Here is an 11929-nt window from a genome sequence, read left to right as displayed (position 1 = left end):
CAACTCTAGGTTTGAATCTGTTCTTCAGTTCCTTGAGCTTAAGAAATGCTGAGCGAGTTCGGCCCTTTTGATTTTCTGACTCTAGTTCCGCGCACATTTCATTGTAGTATTTTGCTTTGTCATTCTGAGCAGCCTTTTGGAATCTTCTGTTCAGCTCTTTAGTATCTGTATTGTCTGTATTAGCCAGCCTTTTTATACCATAGGCAGACCTTCTAAGTTTGGTCCCATTCTTTTTGTTTGTTATGATCTTTATGGTTTTGGGCTTTATCTCTAGGTCTCAGATCTACCTTTAGTCGATTTTTGTGTATGAAGATGTGGCTCCTGCTTCGTCTTTCTGCAGGTAGCAGTCCAGTTTTGCCAGCACCATTTATTGAAGAAGTTGTTTTTTCCCCTTTTGATAGGTTTTGTTTCTTTGTTAAATTCCTTTATACTTTTTTAATATTAATTGTGCGTTTTATCTAAAAAGGCTTAAAATATGTAATTTTAATAGTCACCACTCTTTTTAAAATAAAAATCAATTTGTCATTTTTTTGTGGAAACTTAAATAGTCTAATAAAAACATAACAATACAAGAAGCTTGTTGCCTGGGAACCAAAACTGACACATAGCTGACCCATCAGCAAGTTTTTAAGGATTATGTATCACATATATGAAGAGGAAATGGCCCACTTTTTCTCCCTTGGGACAGCTGATGGATTCAAACCACCTGCCTTTGAGGTGGCAGAGAAAAACTCCTTACCCTTTTGGTCGCCAGAATTCCCTAATAGGTTCAAGGAAGAAATATTTCTTACCAATTTTTAAAATCATTTTTGTTTTGGAACCATGTTATACTCACAGGTCATCACAAAAAAAAGATACATTCAAATCCCTTCACCCCTTCACCCAGCCTTCCCCATCGGTGCTACGTTAGATAACTGAATTGTAATACCAAGAACAGGAAATTGACAGTGTTTCAGTAATGTTAACTGTACTAATCTGCTGCTGTCCAGCCAAATCCGTCTCATAGCAATGCTCCGTCAGGTTTCTGAGGCTGTACATCTCCTCACAAGAGAGAGGAGGCTGCACATCTTTCTGCTTTGTAATTCTTGGAGGATTCGAACCCCTGGCCCTTTGGTTAGCTGCATAGCATGTAATACACTGCACCATGAGGCCCCTGTATTAACCGTAATGTTGACTTTACTTCATTTTCATATGCATTCACTCATATCTTTATGTGCAAATATGTGTGTGTATAATTTCACTTAATTTGATATCCTAAGTATAAATGCAATTATGTGGTTTGAGTCCATGTATGGGTTCACATACCCACAAACACTCATCATGACACAGAACTCTGTCATCAAAACATAGAAGTTCCTCCTCTTTGTTTTTGGTATCCTCTCCTCACCACCTCCCTCCTTCCTGGACACACATTTGTACTAGTCTCCTGGACACTACAGTTCTTTGTCATTTTGAGAATGTTAATGTAAATGGAGGCACTATGCAACGTTTTGAGATGGACATATTTTTTGGCTTAGACTAACATCCTTTAGATATATATCCAAATTGCTTCATGACGTTAGTTTCTTTTTATTCTGTTGATTTCTGAATTTGTGGCCAAGCTTATTGTCATGCAGCTCCAGATGTGAATAAAATGTGGCCTTTCTCTTGCTTTCATTCATGCACTCTCGACTCCATGCTCAGCTGTGCACAGAGCGCCTGGGCATGGAGACCTACTGGGGAGACTCCTAGTGGGTCGAGGGAAAGGGGAGCTAAGCATAAATGAAATACATTACCATGCAGCCTCGTGGCACAAATGCTCAAGAGTCTAGCCTCTAGCAGAGAAGCTGGTGGCTGAAACCTACCCAGTGGCTCCTGGCAGTCTACTTCCTTAAAGATTCTGGCCTCAAAAACCTTTGGAGGTCATCTGCTCTGTCACAGGCTGTCACTGGATCCAAATCAGCTCAGTAGCACCTTAGAAGACGTGGTCAGGAGATGATCCTGTGACCTCAGTTCTAAATTATCAGTCATTTTTAAAAAATTCTCTTCCCATATTTTTTTTGTTTTCCTGAGCTTTTTCAATGGGTCAGAACACCTCTGTTGTCTGTGTGGTAGTTATTGTTTATCAGTATTTGTCAGCCTTTTGCGTTCATGACCTTATTGTCCTGTGTGATTCTCTGGTGCCGTTCATGTTGGCACAAACACCATCACCATCATAACACACAGCATGCTTCTCTGTATCCTTGTTCTTGTCAGCTCTTGCCTAAGATGCTTTTCGGTGTGCACGTTGCTGGTTTTAGTCTGATTTTTCCTTCAAAGTGTGTGGTAAGTCTCGTCTTCATTACAAGACTATCTTCCCACACTCACGTTCATATTCTTGTAGCAGTTAATAACTCATATGAGCTATCGCTTCTCGGCCTTTTGGCTAAGATCAAGTGTAATAACTCATATGAGCTGTGAGCGGGAAGCTGCTTGTTCAGAGTCAACAAGACCTAGTGGAGGGCTTTGGTATTTAAAAGTCAGGTGGGCCCCAAGACTCCAGTTTGGAGGCTGATGTATGAAGTGGGTGGATTCTGGAAGATGGGATGTTTTGTATTGGCTGAGGGTCGGGTGTGGACTGTTTGGTTCTTTTCATTTATTTTGTTCACAGTTGTGTGTGAGCTGATTGGAGTTGCTGGATGTAGCAAACAGTGAGCTGTGGGTGGGAAGCCACTTGTTTAGAGTCGACAGGACCTAGTGAGCACCTTGGTATTTAAAAGTTGACTGGTGTTAATTGTGTTCAGGACTAACATTCTTCTAAGTGGTATGGAACTGGACTGTTAATTTGCTGCACTGAGGTAACTTGGGTTTGCTGTGATGCCGAACACTGTGCCAAATGCCATAATGGTCACCCACGGTGGACAATGTTTGGTGTGGCACACAGATTCAGACAGGCTTGGAAGCAGGAGTGGCATCTGTTTCCTAAACAACATGCCACTGAAAACTCTATGAACTGAGAGAAATGATAATAGTTACAGCACAGGGTTCAGGTAGTTTGTTCATAGGGTCACTATGAGTCATGTTCAACTCAACGATACTTAGCAACAACAACAAGACTCACCAAACAGATCTTGTTTGTATTTTCTTTTTGCCTATCATTCTCCAAATGAATTAGAAGGTCTTTTGCCCCACTAGTTTATTTACAAAATTCTAATATAAATTTGAACAAATTCTTTCAATTTCCCTCACCCCCCCCAACCCATCAAATTGTACAAGCCAATGATTAATCCCCTCTTCCCCCTTTACATCCACTTCCCTCTGCTTCCAGCCTCTCCCACCCCTCCTGGATCCTTATACTCATTCTACAATAGCGGTCTTATACTATATTTATCTTTGTGGGAGTGAGTTAGTTCACTCAGCATAATGCTCTCCATTCTCTCCCAAGTTAGATAATAATTTATTAATAAGTTATTGCTCCTGCGTGCTGCATAGTATTCCATTGTGTGAATGTACCATAGTTTCTCAATCCATTCGTTTGTGGTTGGACATTTGGGTTGTTTCCATGTTCTTGTGATGGTGAATAATACTGCTATGAACATTGCTATACAAATCTCAGTTTGTGCCTCAGTTCTCATTTTCTCAGGGTATATTCCAAGTAGTGGAATAGCTGGGTCGTATGGAATTTCTTTGTTCAGCATTTTGAGGAAGTGCCAAACTGCCTTCCAGAATGGTTGCACCATTTTACAACCCTACCAACAATGTATAAGAGTTCCTTTCTCGCCACATCCAAAGGCACCTTGTCAATAATCTTAATGCTAGTGTTGGCATGATTTTAGCAGTAAAAATTAGGTTTGTAGTTCCTACAAATAGTAGGTGCCGTGGAGTTGATGTTGACTCATGACAACCTTATCTTAAAATGTCCAGCTGTCCCACAGTATTCTTAAGGTCAGCCTCCATGAAAGTAGATTGCCAAGTCTTTTTCTAGCAAAGCTGCTGCAGAATGGGTTTGAACTTTCAACCTTACAGTTAGCAATCAATAACTTTGTTACCAGCGTCCTGGTGCACAAATACCCACTGCCATCCAATGCATTTCCAATTCTTAGTGACTGTTACTGAGTTTACAAGCCTGTACCTCTTTATGGAAGGAGACTTCCATCTTTCTCCCTCTGAGTGGCTGATGGGCTTGAACCGCTGACTTTTCAGATAGCAGTCTGATGTGCAACACTTCATTCACACCACCAGGGCTCTTTTATACTACAAATCCCAGGTAGAATATTACTGATAAAGATGAATAATAGGTTTTTTTTTTAATTTAGGATTTTTAAAAATTCTGTTTCATCATATTAGAAAATAGCTTGTAATTTTTAAAAATTTTGTTTGCAGTTCATCCCCATACACCTACTTCATTCAAAGTGAAGGACATTAATTCAACAGCTGTTACTCTTTCTTGGCACTTATCAGGCAACTTTGCTAAGAGCAATCTTTTATGTCAAATTGAAATTAATAGAAGTAATTCCGTACAAGAATTGGTGAGTATGATTCTTCTGTAAAGTTACTTTAATGTTATTTTGAATGAAACATAAGAGTTTCCAAAAAGAATCAAGTAATGTGTGTAGAAACTTGGAGTATTTATTGTAATAATTTACTAAGAGGAGATAGTGTATAACACTGTGATAATAGCACTATATTTAGCTTTTGTAAGCAGTTAACAAGACTATTATATAGAACATATATTTAGTAATCCAAATGTTCCCAGATTTAGCATAGTACTTGGCACCTAGTTTGGATTCATTTCCGAATGACTGAGTAGCTTTTGTGGGAACCTTTAGCAGTAGTTACTGAACCAGCTGGCATCAGCAAGAAGAGGTGATCTTTAAGATTGCAAAGTGCATCAACGAGATAATGACAATTAGTAATTATAAGCCAAAGCATGGCTTTTTAATATATTTTCATGGTTTAGATTAACTTTGTATTGCATCATCTTACAATTATTAAAAAACCTTACTTTCATTGCTTTGATTCCAACTTACTATCACCCTTATAGGACAAAGTAGAACTATGCTGTATGGTTCCAAGTCTATAATTATTCTAGAAACAGACTGCTACAGCTTTCTACCAAAGAGCAGCTAGTGGATTTGAACTGCTGATCTTTTGGTTTGCAATTGATGATGTTAACCACTCTGCCACTAAAATGTCTTCTAATTTTTTTTCAATCCACAGTAAACGATAACTGCAATTGAATATTCCTTTAGAAATGTGATTTTTGTGAAGTTAGTTAAAACTGCAAGTGTCCTCCAAAAAGCTGCTTTGTAATAATACTTAAGAGCATAGAACCTTCTTTTAAACAGGAAAACCCTCTCCTTATATTTGTTTTATTTCATTGGACTTAAATGTTTGTTGCATATCTGCTTCATGTTGAGCACCACACTAGAGAGTCTTAAGTGGCACATTAAAACAGAAAAGATGGTGCTAAGGCTGCATCCAAGTATCACATGAGGTTAGGTCTCAAGGTCATTTCTGACTACTCAGTTATGGTAGTTCTGTTACATCACTGCCAGCCAGTGACTGATGACGCACGTCTTCTAAAACAAATTTTTTTATGATTATCTGTGTTTCGTTTAAGTGGCCATTATTACTTAGATACTTGGATTTAAAAAAAAAATAAAATAATATCCTTATTTTTCTTGCTTTCTTGACCTTGTCTGGAGAGGATTGTGCTGCTAAACCCGAAACTGTGCCTTTAGTGGTTCAAATCCACCAGCAGCACCAAGGAAGAAAAACGGACAGTCACCTGTCCTTTGATTTACAGCCTCGTAAATCCAGTAGAGGGTCTGTTAGGAGTCAGTTCCGACTCGATGGCAATAAGAACAAATTTTTCTTCATTTCTGTTATATGACATCATTTTCCAACTTTGCATCTATGTGAAAATAAAAATAATACAGTGTTATGAACTGTTTTCAGTTTTGTATACAAAGTCAAATTCATTGAGACTTTCCAGTGGATATGTGTTACATAATCAAGAACCCTTCCTTTTAAAAAAATTATGTCAAAATTTTGTATACATGTATGTTTGTATGTAGTTTACAGACACATTCTTAACTGATTTTGTGTTCTAATAGTTGAATGTCACAGTCAGAGGAGCCGAAAATTCAAGCTATCTTGTTGAGGTGGGCAAGCTAAATCCATATACTAATTATACTTTTCGGATTCGTTGTGCTGGTGAATCTTTTTGGAAATGGAGCAGCTGGACCACTGGGGAACGACATCTGACCATAGAAGCCGGTAAGTTGGCCAAGCAAGACAAGTGATTACTGAGCACCCTGATGTTTCACAGCTCGGGGAGAAGGAGTGGGGAATGACTAGATAAACTGGGTTAATGAAATAGTACACAGCCATTTTAAATTAAGGTTTTAAAAATTGGGGGGAAATATGGAAAAATGCCATCAGATGGTTGCAGCTGTATTAAAATGATACACAGGAAATGAAACTTGAAACAGTGTTAAGATTATAGGGTGATTTTTCTTCCATTTGTTTCTTCTTTCATTAGAATTTCAGTATGTTTTAGAAATTTTTTAATTCAAGATAATTATTACTAAATAAGAAATAAAACTTAATAGAGGTTTTCTGTGAGACTTAAACCCAAGACACAATCAGGGCTAAAAGATTTTGAACATTACTTTTTGTAGGACCGAGGCCAACTGTGGTTTATGAAGCCAGGTTACTTATTTTCTAGGTGTGCTGACTTGCAGAAGCACAGTGAGGTTCTGTCCTTGAATAGCCATACGTCAGCATTGAGGCAAAGCAAATTTAGGTATAGGCATAATTTTCATGAATCACCAACAAAAAAATTGAAAATATTTTATTTGCACTAATAAGGTAGCGGGAGCTCTGGTGGCTTAGTGCATGAGAAGATTCACTGCCAACCCCAAAGGTGATTGACGGCTCTGACAGTTCAAGTCCACCGGCTCCTCTGAGGGAAAAGCACGTGTAATCTCCTCCCACGCAGTTTACAGCCTCAGAAAACCTGGTGGAGGGTCCCTATGAGCCAGTCTAACGCAGTGGCAGTGAGTTTAGTTTGAGAATGAGTTGAGTTTGAGTGGAAGGTAGAGGATGTGAGAATTCCCCAAATAAATTGATGAACCATAAAGCAGAAAAATGATAAATGTTAATTCAGATTTTACTACCCCTGCAAAAATATAAAGGTTGTGTGAGAATATGTGTGAGAGTTCTGTGGATTCTCAAAAGTTAAACCTAAACATTACCTAGCAAGAACAGTAATCATTGTTGCTACATAAAAACATCTATCTCTAAACTCAAACAAACAGCAAACATTTCTATAATCTCACAGTATCTGTGGGCTAGAAATTCAGGACCAGGGTAATGGACTATCTCTGGCTCCAGCCCCTCAGTATGTGGGGGCTGCAAACTTCAGTGGGACAGAGGACAGCCTCTCGTGGGGCCTCAGCCCCTCACAGTGTGCCTCACCTTCCACCCCAGGATGTGAGAGCCCCCGTGGCATGGCAGCTTGCTCCTCCAGAGTGAGCGAGCAAAGACAGGGCAGGTGCGCGGGTGCCACCGTCCCTTTCAGAGCCCCACCTCAGAAGTGGCTCACGGTCCCATCCTGTCTGTCCCACAGACCAGCCTGACACCAGAGGTGGCAGCTTATCCAGTGGACAGAGTAAGAACAGCTTTATTTGTGCCGACTTACTCATCTGTCATCAACAATTTCACACGGTTTCACCTCTTATGGAGGCTGTTTCTTCCTTGGAGTGGCTGGAAGATTGAAGTTGCCAGCCTTTCGCTTGGCGGCATAGCACTGCACCACCACAGGCTCCTTCTATTCCAGTTCAGGGTTGTGAATTTGCGAAGAGGCTTTGATGCTGTAAGAAGACACAGGGGGAGAAGTGTTAGGAGAGAGACAGGTGTCAGCCAGACCTGGAAGCAGAATCTTTGATTTTCATGCACTGAAAAAAAAAAAGGATTCACCCCCCCCCCCCATCTCTCACTACAGATTAGTAAATAAAACACAAATAAGCACATGCTTACCTTGCTTTTTGGGTACAGAGATGAGACGGTGGTGTAGGATTGGGCAGGGTTTCGATCTGTTGTAGATGGAATTGCTGTGAGTCGGTGGTCCCTAACAACAGCACCTCTTATGAGTGCAGGAGGGGACTTCCCAGGGTGAGTCGCAGGAGGTGAGGGGATCAAGGGCCAATTTGGAAACTGGCTGCCCCACAGGGGCTTTGGCCTTCAGCTAATGAGCTGCTTTTGCCAAGAGGAAACACCTTGTTTATAGCTCATTAAGATGAAGACATTGACTCAGCTAACAGACGTTTATTGAGCATGCATTATGTGTTAAGAACTGTTCAGTCACTTGGGATAGAGCAGTGAATGAAACAGCTCGGCCCGTGGAGTTCACAGTAGAGATGGTGAGTGAGGAATCCGTTTAAAGCACGTACTCACTCTATTTCTCCCTCAGTCTCACTCTCATGCTCTAGTATTGCCAGGTGTGCTGCATACCACAGAAAAAGAACACCTAGAAAGAGTGATGGCTGGTGGTGAGGAAAGTGACGAGAACTGTGGTTTTAAATAGAATCGTCAGGAGAGGCCTGACTGATGAGGTGCCATTTGAGCAGAGTTACCGGTAGTCCCCAAGTTACAAGTGTCCCTTTAATGTTATGTAAGTTAAGTTTGTCCTCACTTAGAGATGAGGAACCAGTCCTTCCTCTTAGCACATTCTTCATCGGGGTCACTGTCACCTGCTCTACATGTATCTTTTAAATCATCAAAAAGGCTTCTCACCTTCTGTTGAGCTGACGTGAACCTGAGTAAGACCCATAGTTGGAACTTACAGGCACACGTGGGAATGAATCTCGTCTGTGACCAGACACTGCCTGTGTGCAGGTGTTGAGAAGATGAGCCAGTGATGTGGTTAGTGCCCGGGGAGAGGGTTCAGGATAGACACACAGGTGCAGGGTCTGGGCCAGCAGTCCTTGCCATGTGCGAAGGACAACAGGAAGCCAGTGTGTTAGGAGGGCAGACAACTGACTTACGTGACAGCATGAGACCAAGAGGTCCCCGAGGGTGAGGCCAGCCTTTAAGGGTCTTGTTTGTATTTTTCCAGAGGTTGAGAGTTCAGCCTTTCCCTTTGCCTTATTTTTTCAAATGGAAGCCACTGAACGGATTCATGCTTTTCTTGAAAATTCTCAGTTCGCTCGGAAAATCATTTCAGGCACCACCATCTGAGTTACTTATATCCTCAAAAGCTTTGTGGTAATTGTGCTCAAATGCTAACTTCAATCTCCTTCGTAGTTCCTTCAAAGGGACCAGATACTTGGAGAGAGTGGAGTTCTGACGGAAAAAATTTGATAATCTATTGGAAGGTCAGTATCTCGGTTTTCCCTCGAAGACCAAAGCCCCTCTTCTGCTGAGCTGCTACCTTTGTTGGTTGTCAGGGAGCCTGGATTTCCTCCACCGGCTCGTTCAGTTCTGCTGAGAGGCTAACCTGGCTTCCAGATCCCCCTCCTGCCTCTCTCCGCTGAGTCACCCCAGCTGTTTTCAGTGAAGAGCCTTGGTCACTGCTGAGCGAACATTCCAGTGTTGATTTTACGAGAGTCCCACAGAATGTCCCACAGTGTCATGAATTCCATCTCCACATCTTTAATCACGGAGTCGGTCTGGGAGGTAGACTTCCAAGTGTCTCTGCCACTCTTTGTCCTTTGAATGGGAAACCAATTTTTTATATAACACATGTGTAGTTTGTTTTCTTTAAATGGTATGCTGTTATTTCAGTCTTAAAGTTGTGTGTGTTGATACATTTTTTTTAAAAAATGAGTTGTGTGGTTTATAGTTTTTCTCTCCTGGAGATTCCCACCCTCCCCACCCCCCCTTTACTGTATTTTTTACTCTGATTTATGAACACCAAAGCATGCAAACAGTTGTTTCCTAAATCAGGTTTTAAAACCATTTTCTCCCTCAAATTTTATTGTGGTGAAATTTGCCTCACAGAACACACACCATCTCAGCAGTTTCTCCACGTGCAATTCAGCGATTTCATTCTTCATGTTGTTCAGGATTCGCACTGTCTTTTTCTAAATCGTTTCGCCACTGTTGAAACTTGGTACCTCTTCAGCAAAATTGCTTTCTCCCATCTCCACTCTCCTGCTGACCTCTGAACGGCCTTGCTTTCTGTGTATTTGCTCACCCCTGTGAGAGCATGCAATATTTGTCCTTGTGCAACTCTCTTATTTTACTTAGCTTGCAGTTGTGGCCATTAATCGATCCTTCCTGTGGCATGCATCAGGACTTCATTCTTGTGTTTGGCTGCATTGTATCAGGTTGTATAAGCGTGGTCATAATTTAAAAAAAAAAGAGTGGTTATAATTTCAGTTAAGTGACAGATTTTGTTATTGGAATTAAAACTTTATTTTTATAAAACCTATTTAATACAGCTTGGTGCTGTTTTGGGGGTTTATTTTGCCTGCTCCTAGAGTTAGCTCTTTTTTAAAAAAATTGTGATTTTAATGAAAGTTTACAGAAAGGTTAGGTTTTTATTCATTCATTGTTGCGCATTTTCCTCCTTTTCCCTCCCTCAGTCCACTTTCAATGCACCTCTTGTTACAGGTTATTGTCATGCATATACTGCTTAATCATACTCTCTTCAGACAATCCTTCCCCTCATCTCTTCCAGTGCCTTGTTCATTGTCTACCCACTCTTCCTGTTTACTTCCAACCTCCCATGTCAATCTTATTTTATAACCGCCACCTTATTCAGTATTTGTCCTTTTGTGACTGAGATATGACATACCATCTCACCCCAGCAACAATAGCAAAGTTCAGCAGGGCAGTAAACAACACAATGCTGGCAGGAGTTGTGGGGAGATTGGAACTCTCATTCACCACTGATGGGAGTGGAAAATAGTCCAACCACAATGGAAGGTATTCTGGCACTTTCCAAAGGCTGGAAATAAAAAAATACCATTTGAGCCAGCAATCCTGTTAACATAACTTTAAGTGTTGCATGTAGGGTCAGCATAAATTGCTTTGAGATCATTTATAGGTGATCATCACATCTTTTGTTTCTCTTGATAAAAAAAAAATGAACTGTTGGCTCTCATCTGCCTATCATGATAATAAGGCAGAAGTTACATACACCACTTCAAGGTAAAGGAAGTCTTGGTATAGGTGAATTCCATAGGATTCCTACTCAGCCTTGATGAATGTTTAACCAGCAGTTTAAACTATTGAGGTGATCCTCATTCTGACCTCAGTGATGAGGTGATATAATTGGCAAGGATGAGCATGAATAGGTGGATGTGGTGGAGGTTGGATGTGTTAGTCTTTTAACTGGTGCCTCTGGGAGATGTGAGTAGAGTCTGGCAGGTAATATCCTGACAGGAGAGAGATCACAGCTCAGTTCATCACTTTGAATAGCATATAACCTGGATGTCTGTCAGGGAGGAAGCGAGGTGAAAGAGTGCCATGGATAGCACACAGAGGGCCCAGAAAGGAAAACAGTTCAGCAAAGGCAGAGTGGCAGGAAGACCGGAGGAAAGTAGTAACAGCAGAAACCAAGGGAGGAGGACAGTTAAAGGGCACAAAGTCAGTGATCAGGTGAAGCCCACAGATCTTAACACTGAAATGTGCTCAGGGACTGGGCCATTTGGGGTACCTTCCTGTGGAAATTGGGCAGTCTTTTTGGAAAGCATTGTTAAGAAGTTAACATTACATACAGAAGTAGAGAAGCTTGAGTGCTCATTTCCTTTTCTGTAATAAGCCTCCTTTTGTGAACTCTTAGCTGACTTTATCTTAATTATTAAAGTATGGCACTGAGAGTTTTATTGAAAAGTATTTTAAGGTTGTTAGTTGTTATGTGCCATCGAGTCGCTTGCGACTCATAGCGACCATATGTACAACACCTCTAAACTCTGCTCTGTCCTGTGCCAATCTCATTGTCTCTGACACACTCATC

At 40.9% G+C, this 11929-nt stretch overlaps 1 protein-coding gene across 1 annotated transcript in view; it reads left to right on the top strand.

Annotated features, from left to right (window-relative positions):
* LIFR (leukemia inhibitory factor receptor alpha) overlaps positions 1-11929 on the top strand; it is a 69844-nt gene that overhangs the window by 38564 nt on the left and 19351 nt on the right. The window contains exons 9-11 of the mRNA XM_006889543.1: positions 4342-4487; positions 6078-6240; positions 9271-9341. Of these exons, the coding sequence (XP_006889605.1) occupies positions 4342-4487; positions 6078-6240; positions 9271-9341 (380 nt within the window). The remainder of the gene's footprint in view (positions 1-4341; positions 4488-6077; positions 6241-9270; positions 9342-11929) is intronic.

This window comes from Elephantulus edwardii, unplaced genomic scaffold (assembly GCF_000299155.1).
Source record: "Elephantulus edwardii isolate Elephantulus edwardi_28Jun2011 unplaced genomic scaffold, EleEdw1.0 scaffold00079, whole genome shotgun sequence".
Lineage (NCBI taxonomy): Eukaryota > Metazoa > Chordata > Mammalia > Macroscelidea > Macroscelididae > Elephantulus > Elephantulus edwardii.
The sequence above is the reverse complement of the archived record's forward strand: the minus strand, read 5'-3'. Positions and strand labels throughout refer to the sequence as shown.